The 22,663-nt window shown below is 44.7% G+C and overlaps 1 protein-coding gene across 1 annotated transcript; it reads right to left on the bottom strand.

The window, feature by feature from the left end:
• Positions 1–4,987: 4,987 nt before the first annotated feature.
• On the bottom strand, positions 4,988–22,379 carry LOC116506467 (protein NipSnap homolog 3B-like). Its single transcript, XM_032214230.1, has 6 exons — positions 21,913–22,379; positions 14,629–14,851; positions 13,665–13,820; positions 6,805–6,954; positions 5,565–5,651; positions 4,988–5,481 (listed from the first exon to the last, which is right to left on the bottom strand). Exons 1-6 carry the CDS (start codon positions 21,988–21,990, stop codon positions 5,405–5,407), a joined length of 771 nt encoding a protein of 256 aa, XP_032070121.1. The 5' UTR covers positions 21,991–22,379; the 3' UTR covers positions 4,988–5,404.
• Positions 22,380–22,663: the final 284 nt, after the last annotated feature.

Here is a 22,663-nt window from a genome sequence, read left to right as displayed (position 1 = left end):
CGCCTACCACACAACACTGTGACCTTTCCTCTGACAGAAATGTAAATTTTTAGGGAAGGAAACGTGGAGTGATGGTCTCGGCCGATTGGACCTTCCTGGCCGCCTTTGCTGTTTCCAGCCTTGGTGCAGGGGTAAATGCGGTGCCCTTGCGGCGGCTCCTCCACCCCCCCCGCCCTTCCCCCACCTGCAGCCCCCACCCCCGGCCTGGGGGTGGGTGTCTCCCGGGGGAGCCCGGCTCATTTCTCGCGCACAGGAGTTGTCGGCGGGCACAGATGCGTTTTTGGCATCGGGGCATGCTGCAAGAAGAGGGAGTGAGTGAAGACCTTTTCTAGCCGGCGCAAAGGACTTCCCAAGACTTGCTTTGCAGCAATCCAGACTCACTCCCTCCCTCTTGCAGCCCGCCCCATGCAAATTCCCCCCTCCCCGCATTTTCTCCCGGGTTTCTCTCTCGGTAGGGAGGCCGCGGGCTGGCAGTAGCTGCCGCGGGCTGGCTTTCCCCCGCCCCGCCTCCTCCACTAGCTTTTGTCCCTCCACAGTAGGGTGGCTGGGGGGAGGAGACGGCCCGCCCACCCAACTCCGCAAAGGGGGAGAAGGAGAGGAGGACCGTGTCCTCCCCCCAGCCGCCCTACTGTGGAAGGACAAAGGCTAGTGGAGGAGGCGGGGTGGGGGAAGCCAGACCGCGGCGGCTACTGCCAGCTGCGGCCTCCCTAGGGAAGGCCTTCCCTTGCTAAAGGCCGCCACCGCCCACCCGAAGCGGCGAAGCCTCCCGATTCCCATCGGTTACTCACCAGTGAAGCAGCAAAAGCAAACGGCGAAATGAAATGGAGACTCGTGCAACGTGCTTAAGCGGACTCCAGCCAATCAGTGAGCTGGCTGGGATGCCGCGTGCTTAAAGTTTTCCATCCCAGCCAGCTCACTGATTGGCTAGAGTCCAGGCCAATTAGTGAGCGGCAGGCTGGGCTGGCTTAGATTTTTAGTGTAGAATAGAATAGATGGGGGAACGGAATGAGTGAGCTAGCAGCAGCTGATGGGCGGGGGAGCCAGCGAGCGCCCAAATAAAGCGGGTTTTTTTGAGAACGGCCTGGGACGCGGGAAAAATTATGAAAAGGCGTGCCTGTCCCGCCAGATGCGGGACGTCTGGTCACCCTATAGAAATGCCTATTTTGTGAATACCGTACTATCTTGTGCGTTCTGATACTGAACTGAAAACTGGCATTTTAGTAGTGCGTGGGGGACGACGACGACGACGGGGATTATTAAGGTGACCAGATTTTCAGATTGGTAAAGAGCGACACCTTTGACCAGGGTGGGGGTGGGGGCTTGATTAAAAAATTTATACGGAGCAACAAAAATTTTCATATAACACAAAAATAGTATTGTAATATTTTTTTTAATTTCAACATAACTACAATTTACAAATATAAATTGTAACTCTTGCCAAACATCAAAATTTTGATTGCGTGACCATGAGGATGCTGCAACGGTCGCTAAGTGTGAAAATGGTCACTAAGTGTGAAAAATGGTCATCAGTCACTTTTTTCAATGCCATTGTAACTTTGGTCACTAAGCCCATTATACCACCTTTCTTGCCACAGTTCTTAAGTGAATAACTGCAGCTGATAAGTTAGTAACATAAGTGAATCTGGTTTCCCCATTTGACTTTGTCAAAAGGCAATTAAAATGACCCCAGGACACTGAAACCATCATAAATACGAATCTGTTGCCAAACATCAAAATTTTGATCGCGTGACCATGAGGATGCTGCAACGGTCGCTAAGTGTGCAAATGGTCGCTAAGTGTGAAAAATGGTCATCAGTCACTTTTTTCAATGCCATTGTAACTTTGGTCACTAAATGAACTGTTTGAAAGCTAAGGCTAGCTTGCATTATAATGCCTTATGCTATTGAATTGAAATAGAAATGAATAGAATAGAGTAGAACGCCCCCTTTAAAAAAAAGTAAGTTTTTTTTTAAATGACTCAATGCAGCCAAGTTCATTATATGGCATCATGCAAGCCTTGTGACATCTTATTATGCCATCATCGCTAAATCTCTTTAGAAAGTCTACACGAATATAGTTTGTAAATCCCCCTATATTGCTCCTTTCCCATGACTCCTTATACTGGCAGGTAGACTGTCCTTGCCCACAGAAGCTGAAGAGGACAAAATTGGATAAAGCACACCTTAGTCATGCTGGATGAAAATTTAAATTTCTAACTTGCCTCTTTTTTGCGGGGGAGGGGGGGGCATCAAGGCTGCCCAGGAAGACCAGCAGAATAATAATTTTTTAAAAAAGAGATAGACTTAATATGATAAATAGAGAAATGTGTAGAGAAATGTAAAGAATGAAGAGGGATGGATGAGTTTTCAGTTCAGTTTCAGTTTCACTTTATTTGTATGCTGCCCTTTTCCCTGGGGGGACTCAGGGCGGCTCACAGTTCAAAGGGGGGGGAGGACAAACAATTTACAACATAAAAGCACTACATCATTTAAGAACTCAACAGTCATACAATTCGAGTAGGGGTTAGAGTCTTTAACCCCAGGCCAGCCGGGATAGCCAGATTTTAAGTGCGGCGCGGAAGGTCTGGAGGGTGGTGAGGGTCCGGATCTCCATGGGGAGTTCGTTCCAGAGGGTCGGAGCAGCCACCGAGAAGGCTCTCCTCCGGGTAGTCGCCAGTCTACACTGGCTGGCTGATGGAATTTGGAGGAGGCCTAATCTATGCGATCTTATCGGTCTAGTGGAGGTAATTGCAGTAGGCGGTCTCTCAAGTACCCAGATCCAATACCATGAAGGGCTTTGTAGGTGACAAGTAGCACCTTGAAGCGCACCCGGAGATCAACAGGCAGCCAGTGCAGCTCGCGGAGGATAGGTGTTACGTGGGTGAATCGAGGTGCACCCACGATCGCTCGCGCGGCTGCATTCTGGACCAGCTGAAGTCGCCGAATACTCTTCAAGGGCTGCAAAAACGGGGATTATTAATTTTTGTGTGTGTGCAGCCTTCATTCCTGCTAACTTCACACTGGGTGCACAAAAAGAGCAGTCAAAATGTTTGTGTGTGTGTGTGTGTGTGTACGATTTTTACCAGCAACAAAAGGAGAATTGCTAGTAGAGTCTTTTATTTGCAGCTGTTAAGTGAGAGATCACAAGGTAGGAAAGGGATAGATTAAAAAAATAAGAGGATATCGTACGCACCCACCCACCCACTCCCAACCCCATCCGACAGAAGGAGACGAGAGAAGAGCAGCGGAGAGAAGGAAATCTCCTCCATCCCCCCCGCCTCTTCCAAATTATACACACAGACACTGCCGAGGTGGCGCAGTGGTTAAATGCAGCACTGCAGGCTACTTCAGCTGATTGCAGTTCTGCAGTTCGGCTGTTCAAATCTCACCGACTCAAGGTTGACTCAGCCTTCCATCCTTCCGAGGTGGGTAAAATGAGGACCCGGATTGTTGGGGGCAATATGCTGACTCTGTAAACCGCTTAGAGAGGGCTGAAAGCCCTATGAAGTGGTATATAAGTCTAACTGCTATTGCTATTGTTACTGCCCTCCCCATCCCACAGCCCCAATTCCAGCCGCCCCAATTCAAGCTCCCAGATCTCTCTCTTTTTTCTCTACTCATCCCCCCCTCAACCAAACAAACAAGCAAAGGAAATACAAGAAAAACATTTTTTAAATAAATAAATAAATAAATAAATAAATGAAATCCAAGGCACGGGAGGAAAATCCCCCTTTCCCCTAATTCCCACTCCCCTCCCTCATCCAACCTCCCGATCCATTTGGGGTGGATTTCTTTATTTGCAATAAATCCTGGGGTTTTCCCCCCCCTTTTTTTAAAGGAAGGAAAATGACAGATCTTCTCCCCCCCTCCCGTCCCCCCCCTCACCAAAGGAGACCGGAGAAAAGCAACCAGATCGAAAGGAAGGGAGATATGATCGTCTTTGGAAGAGCAGGAGGGGAGGGAGGGCTGTGAGCAAGCCGAGCGGAGGGATGGAAACCACTGCCCTCTAAAGGCCACATCGGGAACGACAGTTCAGAGAAATAAAAAAAAATTTTTTAACGGTGTCCTTTTTAAATCGGGACTTTTTGAACACGCAGCGGGACACGACAAATTTTGAAAAATCGTGACTGTCCCGCCAAAAGCGGGATGTCTGGTCACCTTAGGGATTATGCACCATATGACTGAGACGTTACAGTATAAAGATAAAATCATGAAAAGGTGAATCCACATTTAAGTACTTATTTTTATTTTGCCTCACCTACACAGCAGCACATAGCAAATCACTGTGTATATATTCAGGCTAAGGCAAAATGAGACAAAGGGCTTCAATGAGTGACTTTATTTAAGTCTGGCAGCCTTCTCCTACTAGATGTCCTTCAGATGTGGTTGGACTTCAAATTTGGAGGAATTGGAATTGTCCAACTCATCTGAACAGAACCAGGAGGAGCACATCAGATGCAGAATTAAAAGTCACGATTCTTGCATGCATTTGCTTTATGTTTTCAAATTTACGGAACTGCAGAATCAAAGACTGATTGAATTAAAACATTAAGAGGAAGATGAATGAAAATAAAATGCCTTCAGTTGTAGCCCTTTTTCAAGTTTATTTCTAATGTAAAGCAGGTGCGTAGTCTAGACTGACATATCAACTTAGACAAAAGGGCCATTCATGTTTATTGTCACAAAGGTACACATGGTAGTAAAGATGACTGGAAGAATCAATTCAAGTTCAGTTTTCAACCAAAGATAAGAATTAGAATTAGTTCTGGGTTGTAAAATATTTTATGTAATCCATTAAAATATACAATATTTCAAAATTCTGCAATGTGCTCATGATTTTTTTAGACTGAAGAACATCATACCCTTTAGAATTTTAAAGAATAGAATATGGAATCCACAATCTGCCATATCTCTGCAGAGATATGTAACACAAACAGAATGAGTGAAATTGCCAAGTGGCAGGATAGGAAATGATAGAATTGCATACACACAATCCAGAAAATCTATTTAATTTCACATTTAACAGTCTCAATCATAATGCAATCATAAATACCATAAAAAGTTCAGATCCATCACCAAATATTCAAGAATAAATATGTAAATATATTTCAGCTATAATAAGTGAAACTTGATTTTCTTGATCTCACTGCAATCTATACATTAATCATGAGACTTTCCTGATTAAATAACATAAGTGACATCAACTTTTTATTTTAGGTTATTATATTTTATAATTAGTTTTTAGTTTTATTTATAAGTTATTTAAATATGAGTGTAACACCATTATGAAATTATTATTTTAGACATATCCATTTTTTTTATTCTCCGGTCTAAACATTTCAGTACAGATATTCTGTACTGTCCTTATTTACTCATAATTTGAATCTTGTTCAACTGGAATAAAACTACTTCAAAGGTGAAAACGATGCAGGAATCAGGAGCATGTTTCGCTGGGTTTCCAAGAACTGAATATTCTCCCGAACTGAAAATAAGAATTAAAACACACACTCTCAAACTTTTAAAAAAGCATTGATAGCCATTCCAAGATACACAGTAATATCTTACCAGCTGCTACCACTCTGGCATCTTCATGGGCCATATGCCTCCCAGCTGCCCTGATATCTGGATTTTCAAACCACCAAAGCACATGAACTGTGAAAGTAAAAGCAAGAACCCAGTACTAGCACAAGGTATGCATGCACATCTATAGAAAAAATTATGACATTCAAGTTCCAATGTCCACAAACAATTTCCTGCCCCTGAGACTGTCTCTGTACAATTCTATAAAGACCAAGCTAGTCACAGAGATATGATATAGAGGTACGGTGTTGTTCTAGAGCAGGGGTCAGCAAACTGCGCTCTGGAGCCGCATGTGGCTCTTTCCTCCCTCTGCTGTGGCTCTGTCACAGGTCGGCACCACAATTTTGAGAGGAGCTTCCGATGGAGGGGCAGGGAGAGAAGCACAGTGCACTAGGAGAAGACTCTATGGCAAGGTGGGGGGGTGTTACAGTTGTCTCCACAATTGATAGGGCTTTCAGTTATGACAGGTAGAAGAAAAAGTACGCCACACTAGGAGGAGACTGGTGGGGGAACTGAACTTCCGGTCAGCTCCACAATTGAACAGGGGGCTTCTGGTTTGGACCTTTGTGGCTCCCGGTGTTTTCGTTGGGAAACGGGTCCAAATGGCTCTTTGAGTGTTTAAGTTTGCCAACCCCTGTTCTAGAGGAAGGATGTCCAACCTTGGCAACGTTTAAGACTTGAGGACTTCAATTCCCCAAATTCCCCTGTCAGCATGGTTGGGGAATTCTGGGAACTGAAGTTCACTAGTTGTAAAGTTGCAAAGATGGCCTCCCCTGTTCTAGAATTAAATAACTGTATCCCATGTTCTGTGTTCTAAAATTTCAGGTATAGTCAAAGCATTTCCTCCCCCCCCCCAAAGTGGGTAAACTTTTTCCAAAACTTCAGAAAGCCACTGCCAATTAGCATAGACATGAAATAGATGAATCAACAGTCCAGCTCACTGTACTCCTAGATTTTTTCCAAATATTTAAACAATATTCTTATGATTCTAGAAGTGGGGATTCTACAATGATATAGCTGATGCATTGTCATTTGCTATGACCAGAACTTGTTTAAAGGGGCAAAACAAAAATATTTCAAAGAAATTATCTTTTAAATATGACTAAATCTGGACTAAACTGATACATTTTTTTTCTTGTTCCTGAAGTTATTAATAATAGGAATATAAATATATATATTGGAGCATAATTTTGCATTTGAAATAAGAAAAATCTTGAGCCTGTACCTGTATTAAGAAATCCATATTCTGTGTGGAAGAAGCCAATCAGTTTTGCATAGCCTTTGCTAACATGTGCATCAATAGCTGCTTTGAATGAATTTCCCCATAAAGCTGGACCACCTGGTTTCAGCTGATAAGTCACCAACTCATAAACTCCTAGAAGAAAAAGACCGTTGGCTTACCTGAATGGTCGTTCTCGGGGCACTGCAAGGAGAGTCCAAGCGTGGGTTAACACAGCCTATCTGCCCTTGGACTGAGTGATGTTTTTCTCTTGACCACGCCTCCCTTTGCCTCACCATGCTCAGTTTAAAAACGAAGGAAGACAGTCCTATAATCAATTACAGTCAATACAGTCATATCATGTGACCCGGGTGGGTTTGGACTCTCCTCGCAGTGCCCCGAGAATGACCGTTCAAGTAAGCCAACGGTCTTTCTCCAGTGCACTGCTCGGAGAGTCCAAGCGTGGGACATGCCCAAGCTATGGAGTCCCAGGGTGGGGAAGGACCGGAGCCAATGGAATTTCAGCTACTCTTTGTAATACTCTTCTTCCAAAGGAGGCTTCGGCTGAGGCAAAGGTGTCAATTTTATAGTTTTTAATGAAGGCGGTGGGAGAGTCTCACGTGGCCGCCCTGCAAATGTCTAGAATAGATGCCTGGGTTGCCCAGGCTGCTGCTGCGCTTCTAGTAGAGTGTGCGGTGACCCGGCACGGAGCCGTCTTGCCCTGGTGCTCATATGCCAGTTTGATGCCAGCACGCAGCCAACGACCCAGTATGTGTGATGACACCTTGCGGCCAAGGGAAGCAGGAAGGAAGGAGATGAAAAATACCTCTGAACAGCAGAATTCCTTAGTTCTCTTTACATAAGTACAAAAGGCACGCCTCACATCCAACTTATGCCATTCATGCTCTCTAGGGTGAGAAGGATTGGGACAGAAGTTAGGTAATATAATCTCTTGAGTCCTGTGAAACAGAGAGTTAATTTTCGGGGTAAAGGAAGGATCAAGTCTCAGAATGACCCTGTCGGGGTGAACCACGCATAAATCCTCCCTGACAGAAAGAGCTGCAGCTCGGATACCCTGCGTGAAGATGTGATAGCCACCAAGAAGGCAGTCTTGATGGTTAGGTGGCGTAGACTGGTCGTGTGCAGAGGCTCAAAGGGAGGTTTCATCAGAGCCTTCAGCACAAATGGTAGGTCCCATGACAGATACCGGTGAACTGCCAGAGGGCTGATGTTTGCTGCTCCTTTGAGAAAACTCTTGATCTGAGGGTGTTGACTCAAAGAACGAGAGGATCCCCTGGCTAGGATGGTGGACAACGCTGCAACCTGACATCTAAGTGTACTGGTTGCTAGATCTTTATCCAGACCCTCCTGCAGAAAGTCCAGGGTCTGAGGTATCGAGGCTGAAAAGTCCACAATGTCTCTAGCCTTGCATCACGCTGAGAAGGTGGCCCAGGTGGCATCGTAGATTCTGGTAGTAGAAGGCCTCCTGGACGCTTGTATCGTTCGTATGACCTTGTCAGAGATGTTCTGTTTCCTCAGGAGTTCCCCCTCAAGTGCCAGACGGCTAGTTGCAGCCACTGGAGGCCTGGATGACTGATTGCCCCTTGGCTGAGGGAGATGTGGTCCTGAGGAATTCGCCACGGTCTCTGAACGGAAAGACTGACAAGGTCCGCGTACCAGGGCCTCCTGGGCCAGAAGGGAGCCACCAGGAGAAGTTCTGCTCGTTCGGTCAGGAGTTTGGCCACTACCGGCGGGATGAGAGGCAGGGGCGGGAATGCGTACAATAGTCCCTGGGGCCAGTCGGACCTCAGCGCGTTCGTCCCCTCCGCTAACGGCGAGTGGTAATGGCTGAAGAAGTGTGGGAGATGTGTGTTGGTATGTGTGGCAAACAGGTCTACTTGCGGTTTGCCAAATCTCCTCACGATCTGCTGGAACAGGTCCGGGTGTAGGCGCCACTCCGAGTGGTCGATGCATTGGCGGCTCAGCCAGTCCGCCTCCCGGTTGCTGGTGCCAGAGATATGATCTGCACTGAGAGAAGCCAGATGACGCTCCGCCCACCTGCCCAGAGCCTCTGCCTCAAGCATGAGAGCCTTTGAGTGAGTGCCCCCTTATATGGGCTTTTGTCGCCACATTGTCTGTCATCAACAGTATGTGAGCCCCTTTTATGAGACTGGCAAACCGTCTTAGTGCGAGACGGGCTGCCCTCAGTTCCAGCCAGTTTATACTGTGGGCAGCCTCCCTCTGTGTCCACTGACCTTGGGCAAGGTGACCCTGACAATGGGCGCCCCACCCCAGAAGGCTGCCATTTGTGGTGACAACGATTCTTTCTGGCTCCTTGAATAGACAGCCTTTTCTGACTGCCTCGGACCTCCACGAGGCCAGAGATCGGATCACCTTCCACGGGAGCCGAACGCACCTGTGGGAATTGCTGATCTTCGCTCTCTGCATTGGCAGTAGAAACCATTGCAGCTCCCTGGCGTGGAGACGAGCCCAGGGGACAACTTTCAAACATGATATCATGATCCCCAGGAGCTGAGACAGCTGGACGATTGGTACCGACTTGGAAAGTCTGCAGTGCTTCACTCTGCGTCTCAGGTTGGACAGCCGGGCTGGAGACAGAAATACCTGGCAGGAGGTGGAGTCGATGACTGCACCCAGGTGTTGTATGGCCGGAACTGGCTCTTCTCCATGTTGACAGAGAAGCCATGTTCTTGCAGCATCTGCACAGTCAGTGTGACATCGCGGTGAGCCTGCTCGGTGGTGAGAGAATGAATAATTATATCGTCCAAATAACATTCCAGATGGACCGGATGGCTGCGAAGATGAGCCGCTAACACTGCCAGTATCTTGGTAAATGTTCTGGGCGCTGAGGACAACCCGAAGGGGAGCGCTTTGTATTGATAGTGCTTCCCTTCCGAACAAAACCTCAGGAACTTCCTGTGGGCCGCATGGATGGGGACATGCAGGTAGGCCTCTTTTAGATCTATTGAGGTCAATAGGTCCCCCTCCCTCACACAGTCCAGGATGGAGTGGAGTGACTGCATCTTTTACCTCTTGTAGGCCAGTTGCTGATTCAGGCTCTTGAGGTCCAAGATGGCCCTCCACAACCCCCCCCCCCCGAGCTTTTAGGGACCAGGAAGAGGATGGAGTAGAACCCACTCCCCTCCTGATCTCTGGGGACTGGTTCTATGGCCTCTATCTGGAGGAGATGAAGAATCTCGGCCTGCATGCAATCCCTCTTTTCTAGGTTCTTGGGGGTAGGACAGTGAAGGAACTTCCTCTGAGGGAAGGTCAGAAAGTCCAGGACCAGGCCCTTCTGGATAGTGTTGAGGACCCACTTGTCCGATGTTATCTCCTCCCACCTGTCGGCATACAGCCGCAGCCGACCCCCCCCCCATGGGAGGACCCCTGTGATCGTCACTTCCTCTTACGAAAGGGATGGGAGCTGCCATTATTGTTGCCACCCCCTCGGAATGGCTTCCGAAAGGAAGACTGGGATTGCCTAGCTCGAGACCCGAAGGAGGGTCTGTCCTGGTGTCTGTCTCCCCCCTGCTGAAAGGGCCTCTGGTAGGAGGATGTTTGAGCTGAAGGCCCTGATTCCTGTAAGGTTGCTTACGAAAGAAATCGGATCCCTTACGCTCGCCCCTCTCAAGTGTTGCTGGAAGGATTTTTCGTTTGTCTTTGGTTTCGGTGACAAACTTGTCCAGGGCATCTCCGAAAAGAGACCTCCCTTGAAGGGAGCTGATGCCAGCTTCCATTTGGCCTTCATTTCGGCTTGCCAGTGCCGAAGCTACAGGAGGCGGCGAGAAGTGATGTTGGAGGCGAGAGCCCTGGATGCGAACTTTGCAGCAGTCAAGGAGGCATCAGACGAGTACTCGACTGCCGTGATAATTTTAGTGAGCTCATGGCACCACCGAGATTTCCTGGTCTAGATCTGAGCTGCCTTAACCAGAATAAGGTAGCCCTGGTAAAAAATGAGGCAGAGGTGGACGCCTTAATGGCCCAGGCAGATGCCATGTGAGTTTTGTGGCACGCCTTCTCCAACCTCTTGTCCTCAGCCTTCAATCCCTCCAGAAGCTCAGCCGGTAGGTTAGAGTTAGATGTTAAGGACACTACCAGGGCATCCACTTCTGGAAACTTCAGAATGTCCTCCATTTTCCCTTCTACAGCATAAAGGGTCTTATCCCCCCCACTGGGGTTGGTCAGCGTGCCGGGTTGGACCCACTGGCGCTGAACGACATCCATGAAGAGGTCAGGTACAGGGATGACCTCCGGGGCAGAAACCGTTTCCTTAAACAGCCCATGTTTGTGATCTTTGGATGTGGAAGCCTGGACAGCCTCAGGCTTGGAAGTGGGGCCTAGCTCCGTAGCTGTCATAGCCTTGTGCAGGATCGATTTAAACAATGACGGCTTGAAAAGGCCAGTGAAGGCCGGCTTGTCAGGGGGAAGGTCTTCATCTTCAGACAGCACAAATCCATCAGCCCCCTCCTGCTCAGAGCTGGAAGAATCAGAGTTAGAGGAAGAAGATGAAGCAGATGTAGAGGCCGGCTCCTTAGAGGTGGAGGCTTTGGCCTGATGCTTCTTTTTGGGGGCCTTAGCCTTTCGTGAACCCCTGTGTTTGATCCCCTCCGCGATTCCTTGGGAAATGGCCAAGGAGATCACCTCCCTCATTTCAGCCGAAAGGGCCTGACCTTTGCCCTTCCTTGGGCGATGTTTGTGAGGCCTGCTGCGGCCTACTCTGCCTGAGCTAGATTCGCACTCCTCACGCAGGGTGTCCAGAAGGGATTCTTGTTCCTCCCTGATGGAAGAGCTAGGGGAATCAGGGTAACTCCAGGAAGCCTCCGGCGAGGGATCCCTGGATCCATACTCCTCCCCCGAAATGAATTCGCTGCCCCCTGGGGATTGGGCTTCCCTAACAGAGGGAGAAATATCCCTGTGGTGAGGGGCTGATAGAGGTTCCGCTGCCTGGTGGGGCCTAGACACCTCCCTGGCTTTCACTGTGGTCCCTGCAGTCCCTGGGGGAGATCTGCCACTAGGACCCTTGTGCCCTTTGCCTTTTCTAGTTATGGGATCCAGCTTGCTATGCTTGCTGGAGGGCCCTGCTTGTTCCTCCAAGGCCTCCCTGTATTCCTCAGCCATGTTCAGAGCACCCCACGGGGCCTGGAAGCTAGCTGCTGCTGGAACGGGCACACGCTTTGGCCAGCCGGCTCAAAAAACGCCCTTGAAGACTCTTCGGGAGGGAAGGGCCGCCTGCTGGACGGGGTCCTTTCTCCCACCGCCCTCAGAGCCCCTAGACTTAGCTTCGGAGGGAAAGGCCAGTCGGCGCCCTGGATTAGCCCCGCTCCTCCCTGGAGCATTCTGCTACTGCTGAGAGATGAAGACGAGTCTCTTCCTGACTGCAGAGTAAGTTTCGCTCTCCTGAAGCTGCAGGAACCTTCTTCTCTCGACGACTTCGCTCCAGAGAATTGAAATGGTGGCTGGTGCACACGCAGCCTCCTCCCGCCAAATTCAAGTCGCCTTAGGGAAAAGCGCGCAAAGCGGTTAACGGTCGCCGCTGTTGCCAGGCAAGAATGGAAACCGCTCCAGCTAGTGGCGAAAACGCCCGCCAAGCCTCCACTGAATGGCGGTTGGGGATGGGAGCCTGGATCCAATGCCTGGGTGTGTCTCCCGCCACCCCCGCCGCTCGCCAGTAGCCGCTGGGCAAGCGGCTCGCACGCCCTGGACCGCTTGTGACCAGCGGTGACAGGGATGGCCCGGGTGACCTCTCAGCCTTCAAGACGAACCTGCACAATTCACTGAATACAAGGATGAATCAAGGTGGTCCAAGAAATGTGGGAAAAACTCCAGCCTATCTGTCCTTTAACTGGAGCACTCCCAAAACAGTCCCAACGGGTGGACTGAGTTTTTAAACTGAGCATGGTGAGGCAAAGGGAGGCGTGGTCAAGAGAAAAACATCATTCAGTCCAAGGGCAGATAGGCTGTGTTAACCCACGCTTGGACTCTCCGAGCAGTGCACTGGAGAAAAAAAAACATTTTCAGGTTATTATAGGCAGTGAGACAAAAACAAGCAACTCATTTCTTACAGTACATTATATTTTCATCACTGATCTAAATTCAATTTCATTTCACTTTTTGCTTTAAATCTATGCATTTACTTTCAGTTCATAATTCAGAATTCTATTTGTGTAGGTATGCCCATCAGTCCACATATCCCATGCCTGTCTCAAACAGAAGAGATTTAAATATAATTTGACCACTTAGAAAACCCCATTTTACCAATGCATTAAATCATTTTAAGAGACAGCAATAGACATAGTAATTTCTCTCACACATACTGTACACATACACAAATATAAATAAGGACTTGGAAAATATACCTTTTAAAATGACATTAAAAGAATGAATATTTTGAAGTATTGTTTTGGTTTCAGTCCACAGCTGTGGAAAGTAGTGCAAATATCACAATGCCTAATTTGGTTTCCAACAGTAGCTTATGGTGTTTTTTTGGCATATGTTACCATCCTTACAGGATGGTTAGAGGCAAGGGGGGAGCCATTTTGGGGGTATCAAGTTAAACCAGAAGTGGCAAGGCCTGTTGCAAATGGTAAAGCATCTTCTGAAATAAACTTCTACAAGCTTATTTCAGAAGCTGCTAATCTTGCCTCCTCCCCTTATTCCTCTATAAGAAACTAATGACTATTACTAATCAAGTGTGCTGCATAATTTTAGTGAACGTGTGTGATTCCGAACCCAGCAATAATGCTATCTTCCCTAGACCCTCTCCTCAAACAATTTCTGAGTTTTTGTGGAATTCCTTTCACTGCCTACAAAATCAGTGCAGCAGGTTGAGGAGCAACAGAATCGACCTTCTTTTGGTGGGGTTCCCAACTCACACCAGGGGACCATGTAAGCAATTTCCATATGCTGCTTATCCAGAAGTGGAAGAATTGCCGCTAGTTTTTCCTGCCATTCTTTATCATTGATTATAGCTTTCCTTACAGCTGCTCTGTGTGCAAAGTTATCTGTGAATGGAAAAAGAGAGAGTGAACGTCTACAGCCATGTTATATTTGCTTCCATGATAAGTGTACAAAACTATAGAGCAATAAATTAATGTTTAATAAAAAGTTTTAACTTAATATTACTATTAGAGAACAAAACATTCTCAAATGCAGCCTTGGAATATACAGTCTGCCCCATCCTATTTTCTCTTCAAGAAGCTCACATGCTGTTTTGCTGGGCCATGCACTGTTGCATAATCCCAATACTTATGAAAATTGTGAATTAAACTCCAAATGGTTTCAGCAAATGTCAGGGACTCCAGCTGATGAAAGAGAAAGACTGGGGCCTCCTTTAGCAGTTATAGATTGTGAGCCTTGATGACTCAGAATTTTCCAGGCAGCAATGAAAATGTCCATTACCAACTTTTCTACTGGCAGGCAATTTAATGTGCACTGGCAGGCAGTAGGATGAATACTTTTTTTTCTATTGCTTAGTTAACAAAACAGTGTTTCTAAACTAGCTTCATTAATCCCAGAGGTCCTGAAACCTTTTTGGACCTTGTTATTTGTAACCCTGGGATAGTAACAGTGACGTGATTCACTTATCTTTACTACCAGTTTGCAAATGTGAGTGTGCTTGCATGTGCAGAAGGTTGCGCATTACGTCGGGGTGGGTGGGCGGGGCCTCCAGCTGCCACCGCTACCTGTTCACCCAAACTGGCAGAATACCACCACTGGACGGTAACCATATAACCTGGTGACAAACTTCATAGAAATAACTTTTAAAAAGGCACATTCAACCTCTTTGAAACACCACCATGCAATTCATACCGTATTTCCAAATATGAAATGCTTTATTCATTGCCCCAAATTCAGCTGTCCAGAATCCAATCATCGGTGAGTGAACCATACGAATCTTAATATATTTATTGACCAATTCAAGAAACTCCTTTGTCTTTGCTGGCTTAAGGTCATAAGTACGAAGTTCATAGATAGTGCCAACTTCCTGTCTGGGTCCCGTAGCAAAAGATGAACAAGCTTGAAACACATTTGGCTTTAAAGAGACAAAAGTATAAAAATAAATAGTGGAAATGATAGCTTCTAGGTTTGTAATCAGTGAATATATTATTTGATCAGTGAGATACTACTTGGGATTTTTAATAAATAAAATGCTAAAACTTCATTCATGTTTAAGCTTTGCATTTTAACAATACAGGTAGTCCTCGACCTACGACCACAATTGAGCTCCCAATTTATGTTGCTACGTGAAACATTTGTTAAGGGAGTTTGGCCTCATTTTATGACTTTTCTTTCCACAATTGTTAAGTGAATCACTGCAGTTCTTAAGTTAGTAATACAGTTGTTAAGTGAATCTGGATTCCCCATTGGCTTTGCTTGTCAGATGGTCACAAAAGGTTATCACATGATTCTGGGACACTAGAACCATCATAAATATCAATTCCAAGCATCTGAATTTTGATCACATTACTGTGGGGATACCGCAATCCTTGTTGTGTGAAAAACAGTCATAAGCCACTTTTTCCAGTGTAACTTTGAACTGTTGTACGTCGAGGACCAATTGTAATTTATTGGGAGCAAATACAGGTTTCACTGTAAAATAAGTTTCACTTATAATGCTATTCATCTTGAAAATGTGTAGAAAAATCCAAGATAGGGAGAGGAAGTAAGAAAAAACTGAGAAAGAGATTATTCAATTAACAATCTGTATCTTTCTAGATTCCCAAAATCCATTATAAAGGAAGAGGTATTATGCATGGGAAAATGCTGTGGAAGTTCACAAGGGGGGATTTCTGTAATTAAATATCTGGTTAAGCAACAGCTTCCTGAACCTGAATTGGAAATGGCATTATGGCAAAACATTTTCAGTAGTACACAAGAACTCATAAAAAAGATACAGAAGTGATGGTGCCTGAGGAAATTTTGGCCTACCACTGTGAGTTACAATAGTGTCCTCAATTGTTCCCAGAGAAGACGTTAGCTCCAGATTTTCTTTTATACGTGTCATATTCACAAAGGATGCACTCCCAAAAGTAGATAGTGCTTCAGACTCTGTTCAATCTTTCATTAGAGCAACCTGATTTTTTTTCAAGCTTATGCCTAAATCTGGAAAAAAAGATGCTGATGCTTTAAGGATTTTTATAAAGCTTGAAATCTCCAAAGCAGCTTTTAAAAACATATTAAGAATCTTCAAAGCAATTCTTAAAGCACTCGCATTTTTCTTCTTCTTTTTTTTTGAAGCTCTCAGGAAGACTTGAAAAAAATCAAGCTGTTTTGACAAAGGGCAGAGAGGTGATGCTGCTGTCCAACTCTTTCCGAATACTTTTTTCAAGCCCTAAAATACATACAGAAAATGGCACACATATCAATGAGCTCAGAATCAGAAACAACAATATGCAGAGGGTTTCTATTTGTCAAGACCTAACATTTATGCTTTCAGAAATAGCATGCATAAAGTGACATTAATGTAAGTTATAATTGTAAACATTTATCTAGAAAAAATGTATTGAAATAATTAAGATGTACCTATGAAATGGAGCAATTTTTACTTTTAATAAAAGGAAATCTTTATGAATCAGATTCTGGATCAAAACAATCACAGTGAGAAAGGGCTACCCATGAAAATATACTGAATTGCTTCACATGATTAGCTCATGCAGTTTATTGCACAGGTGACAAATTTGATCGTATCACTTGATGTTAGGTGACATATCACAACATTTTTGGTCTTTGCAGAGCCAGGGTGGCTGTGGCCTGTGTCTGATGCATCTGGTCTGTGGGCCTCCAGTTTGATACCCGTTTTATTGAATAAACCAATTTCCTGATCTCATACATTCTGTTGCCGTCTCAATGGCCAGCCAGGAACTAATTAGGATCCAGAGACCATAGGCTAAAACCAGGGTGAAATGCTGAAAAGGACTTTAAGAGTATTAAGAGTATTTGAAACAAAAACATATGCCAATCCGTATCTCTTCAACTTGCAGAAACTCCGGAAATGGCAGCAGAAGAATGCAGTGGGGGTGTTCATGGGAAATGTAACTACCTTATGGGAAATGTAGTCCCATAACATGTAACCACATCTGTGCTCCCTGATTGGACAGTGGGGTACTCTGCCCGGGAAATTGATTTATTACTGACCACTCACTGAATCGCCTTCGGCTCTACCAGAAGCAGCTTTGCACCAGTGGCATGGGTTAGAGGAATTAATGTCTTTTTACACTACGTGATGGGACAGATCATGGAAAGTCAGAAGAATCTTAACAGTGAATTGTAAGTTTTGCTATTAAGGATGCCTGATAATAAACGTGATCTGAAAGATATTCCTAAGTGTGGAGTTAACTGGCTGCCCGGGCAGAACCTCATTGCCAGGGGCAGAACAGTAAAAAGACATTAATTCCTCTAACCCATGCCACTGGTGCAAAGCTGCTTCTGGTAGAGCCGAAGGCGATTCAGTGAGTGGTCAGTAATAAATCAATTTCCCGGGCAGAGTACCCCACTGTCCAATCAGGGAGCACAGATGTGGTTACATGTTATGGGACTACATTTCCCATAAGGTAGTTACATTTCCCATGAGGTAGTTTCTTAAAGACACAGGGGGTCTAGGAGTTGCACAGTACTCTCTTAGGATTTTAGGTCTATGGTGAGGTTTAAACTGTTTGGGGGGCTTTTGCTACCTTTTTATACTAGAAATGACAGTGAGTATAAACAAAAGTATCTGGTAAAGCCTTGGCAGCACATTTTATCAGGGATTTAGTTCTAAACCAGTTGATCCTGGCCAGAGATATTTTTTTAAGAAAGGGATCCTAGTAAATAATGTCTTGGGATGGTCTTATGACATATCTTTTCAATACCTTGATAATTGACTCTCTGTTAATTATTTTAATGGAAAACATTTTTCCTAGTGTGCAGCTATTGCTTCCCCATCTGGAAGCATGGCAGAGGTGGTATTCAGCCAGTTCTGACCGGTTCTGGCAAACCAGTAGCGGAAATTTTGAGCAGTTCAGAGAAGCGGCAAATACCACCTCTGGCTGGCTCTGCTGCCGGGTCCCAGCTAATCGCCACCCCAGCCAATCAGCTGGGTCTTCTTCTGTTGCCCTGCAAAGGAGAACGGAGCTAGAAAGCAGGTTAGTGGGGTGGGGAGGGAATGGGGATTTTACAGTATCCTTGCCCTGGAGTGAAGTGGAAATGGAGATTTTACAGTATCCTTGTCCTGGAGTGGGGTTGGAATGGGTATTTTGTAGTATCCTTCCCCCAGGAGTGGGGAGGGAATGAGGATTTTGCAGTATCCTTCCCCTACCACGCCCACCAACCATGCCATACCCACAGAACTTGTAGTAAAAAATTTTGAATCCCACCACTGAAGCAGGGATGAAATGAGAGAAATCATGCTGCCCTTTTTCTCTGCACTGTTACACTGGGGTATATATATTAAAGGCTCAAGGGCAGTTATTTCTCAACTTTGGCAACTTGAAGATGTATAGACTTTAATTCCCAGAATTCCCTGGTCATCAAGCTGGTTGTAACACTGCACAAATGTGTCCTACAAAACCATGCTGCAATCCGCCAAGCTTGCTAAGTAACTTTTTTCAGAGCATGCATTGGAAGAAACTTACAACACAAATATACAGGAGTTGGCCAACACTGAGCCTCAGGGTTGAGCAACTGTGGGACTCTAGACAACAATTTTCCTGAGGTTTCACTAGCAATTATGGCTGACATTTTCTTAAGAAATCTGTTGTCTAGACCAGGGTCACTTTACTTTGAAGGTCAAGACTTCCTTACAACACAAAGCTTGTTAAGTAAAACACATTTTCTCTCAGCTAACTAAGTAACTGAATGACTGGCTGAAAATAACTCGGATACCTTACATCTGCACAGGGTTAAAGTGATTCACAGCACTATCTCCTTGTCATGATGTTCCATGATGTCATTGTATACATTACAGTATCCATAAACTACCGTATGGATTACAGACTGTACTAGTGTGGTATGTGCAACATGATAAACCCAAATCAAACTGTATTACAGTTTTAACATTTTGTTAAGTTAGACAATTATCGACAGTTAAAGAAATCAACACATTTCACATACCCTATAAATAGGAGTTCTTTCTACATCAATTTACATGAGAATCTACAACTGCTTTATTTTATTTTATAAAATATGCATACATCTAATATTCTTTGGACTGGAGTGGCATAGAAGCCTGAATAAATAATATTCTGGGTGCACAGGGCCGAGAACATTGAGATTTGTGGCACTGTCTTTCAGGAACGTTTTCCTCCTTTACTAATTTTTCAACAGAAAAAGCACGGATATCTTCCAAGGAAGTGCAAGATTTCTAACACAGTTCAAAAATTAGTGTGCAAATCAATAACTAGAAGCACAGCAAAAGATGTGCATGTCTGCAGTCCATGGTAAAATATTATAATTTGTTTCATTTAGGAACCGACAGTGCATTTCTCATAGCTTCACGCACCACTGCTCATCTCTGGCATTAGTTCATAACATGTTTTCTAAGCCGTACACTTCAAGCCCGACAGAAGCGCTGCATTTTTCCTAGGCAGCATTTCTTCAAAGTCGCCTAGAAATTAATACACACATATATTTGAAATCTCAGTTCAATCAAAAATCATTCCATTTCCCTTGCGCCTCTTTTGTATTATGAAACTCAAAATGTACCGCTTATGTTGCAGAGATTTGTTTTACAGATAGTCCTCAACTTGCAACAGTACGCTTAGTGGCCATTCAAAGTTACAATGGCATTGGAAAAAATGACTTATGACTGTTTTTCAGTTACGACATTTTTAGCATGGGGAAGCCAGGTCACTAACTTATCAACTAATTCACTTAACTGAGCAAGAAAGGTAAAATGGGGCAAAATTCACTTAAATGTCTCACTTAACAACAAAAATGTTGGGCTCAATTGTGATCATAGGTTGAGGACTACCTGTATTTTGAGCCTGCATGTCTTTTAAAAAAGGATTGACTAGTTGCACATCTTAGTTTTAACTTCTACCATATCAATAAAAATGTTCAGTCAGTAAAAATGTTATGTGTAAGAAGAAATCACTAGAGATTAATAATAAATTATAAAGTAAACAAATACTCATAATCCTAAACAAAATTTAGATATTGGCATTAAGATCTCTTGCAGCAAAAGTTAACAGTGATGCAGCTGGACATCCTTACACATACAGCATATAAGAGGAATTTGTTTTTTCAACATAGCATAAACATAAAACATACTGACATGTTACAGAAAAATGCATTTGCTATGCAAAGTTCCTGTGCCATAATTGTACCAAACCTCCAATGCTTCTAATGACTTAATAACATTTTATCTGAAATTGTCTAGGATTGGGAAAATCATCTGAAGAGAAGAAAATTACGTTAGAAATGTACTACTAAAACCATTTGTGGCAGAGAGAAAAGTTATCCAAGTGATGCTTTTTTAATAGCATGTGGAGAAACGATATCATATACCACTCTCTGGAGAAAAACTGATTCAGTAAAAATGGACCATCCAGAGAAGTGAAAATGGTATCAGAGTTATACGGTAATTTATAGATGATAATTTATTTCTTCCAGAGTTTCCATACTTCATTTTTCTCTATTATCAGACCCTGTCTCTTTGTTATATAGCTATATATAGGTTTGTTTTTTAAACAGCTCTATCCAGAGAATCCTTCAGAAAAATTCATCCAAACTGCTACAATTTTCTTTATACACTGTCAGTTTCTACTTATATGTTCTTAAGAGTTTGTTTCCCAATTATTTTTCAACCAGCAAGCATTTTTTTCACCACAATTTCTGTTAAATTGAGCTCGAGTTCTGATAATTCCGTGATATGCCCATTTGTTTTCTTAGCAACGATACAGAAATGTGATTTGGCTTTTTCCATAAGGCTAAACTCACACTGGTCTTTTTAAAAAAAAACAACATTATTTGAACTGTGATACATTCATAGTACATTTATTGATGCTCTAAAAAAATGAATATTTGGGAAATATTCCTGATGAACTGAATAGTTCGGACTTGGGACAAATGAAATATCTAAGTTTCAGGACAGGAAACATTGTAAAATTAAAATCTCCTTCCAAGAGGGCTTGACTCCTAGTGAAATCCAGGAAGCAGACAGATACAGAGGTAGGTAAAGAGACAAGGCAGGAAGGAATCAAGAAGGTATTATATAGAATCATATTATAGGTAGTCCTCGACTTACCACAGTTTAGTGATCGTTCAAAGTTACAACAGTACTGAAAAAAGTGACATGACCGTTTTTCACACTTACAACCTTTGTAGGATGCCCATGATCAAAATGCAGACACTTCAGATGCTTGACAACTGACTCATACTTATGACCGTTGGTCATGTGATCCCCTTTTGCAACCTTCTGACAAGCAAAATCAATGGGGAAGCTGGATTCACTTTAACAATTGTGTTACTAACTTATCAACTGCAGGGATTCACTTAATGACTGTGACCAAAAAGGTCCTAAAATGGGGCAACACTCCCTAACAAATATCTCACTTAAAGGCAGAAATGTTGGGCTCAACTGTGGTCATAAATCGAGGATTACCTGTATACCAAATACTGGATTATATACTAGGGAAGCTGTTTGCGCATTGCCCTCTTCCAGCCTGGAGTTTCTGAGGTCACCCCAGATCCAGCTACTTGGTGCTGCCACATGCTTGCTGGGCAATCTTTTTTGGGAAGCGAGAAGTTTCACATTTTGGGAGGAAGCCGGAACGGCTGGATTTGGAGCAATAGCCAAAAGGAGACAAAGGCACCCCACCCATCTCGGAGAAAGCGAAAGTCAAGAGTTGCAGGTTTATCTTCCTTCTAAGAGGATCTTAACTGAAATCATAACAAATCCCAGCCTACCTTAAGGGCTGCATCTTAGCAAAGGGGGAGATGGGGTGGGGTGAGGAAGGGCTAACATACCCCCCCCCCCCCACACACACACCAGTAGCCTCCTCTCCTGCCCAGCCCGGAATAGCAGGTCCCATATGGAAATATATAACCACAAGGAACATGCACCTAATGATCCGCAGCCGGCGAAAAGGGGGCAGGTGGGTTTCCCAGGGGGTTTACCTGGGCGCGGAAAGGGTCTGCCGCTGCTGCTCGTCTGAAGAGGCGGCCAAGGACGGAGCCCACGCGGAGACCCAACATGGTAAGAAAGCGCCTAGAGCCCAAGTTGAAGGACAGGGGGGCACCACACTATTCTCCTCTTTCACTTACGGAGGCCTAAGGAGACCAAAAACCAAGCATTGATACTGGGGCCGAGAGCGGGGGGGCGGTCTGGCGTATTCCGAGGCGATTCTTCCGAGCGGCGGAAACGTAGGTGCGCCTTTGAGTCGCCCTTTCCCTTTGCTTTCACACATCCGAAATCTCTTTTAACACGCCCTGCTGTGTACTTGCCTACTGAGACAAATGAGCTTTTCTCACTTCAATTCAGAGGTCCCCCCCCCTTCTGTTTTTCCCGCTGTTAGTAAGAAATATGGGGACTTATCTACTGTTGTCCCAAAAGTAATACTATTCAGGACCTAGATAAACCTCCAAGAGTCCAAGTGCTTCAACGACCCTCTAAAATTAAGAATGCAAATGACCAACTGTCTTCAAGGAATATAAAACCTCCCATTCCCCACTATCCTGTGAGAGCTGAAGAAGCTTCTTGGATGAGAAGTGAAACTTCTTCAAAGAAAAAACAAGACGTCCAGTTGGCTCCTGAAAAAAAACCTTTGGGACAACCATTACCTGGATGACGGAGAATCTCTACAGACTTTCATCTACTGTTGCTGCTTCAAAGCAGCAGATTAATTTAGTAGCCCAATTTTTTGGGTGA

The sequence above is a fragment of the Thamnophis elegans genome, chromosome 3, assembly GCF_009769535.1.
Source record: "Thamnophis elegans isolate rThaEle1 chromosome 3, rThaEle1.pri, whole genome shotgun sequence".
NCBI lineage: Eukaryota > Metazoa > Chordata > Lepidosauria > Squamata > Colubridae > Thamnophis > Thamnophis elegans.
The sequence above is the reverse complement of the archived record's forward strand: the minus strand, read 5'-3'. Positions and strand labels throughout refer to the sequence as shown.

Coding starts and splice junctions, on each gene's coding strand:
- LOC116506467 (XM_032214230.1), bottom strand. CDS start 21,990: ATGTTGGGTCTCCGCGTGGGCTCCGTCCTTGGCCGCCTCTTCAGACGA. Junction 14,852..21,912: donor CAGACCCTTTCCGCGCCCAG/GTAAACCCCCTG, acceptor GTCTCTTTAAAG/CCAAATGTGTTTCAAGCTTG. Junction 5,482..5,564: donor TGCCAGAGTGGTAGCAGCTG/GTAAGATATTAC, acceptor TCTTATTTTCAG/TTCGGGAGAATATTCAGTTC.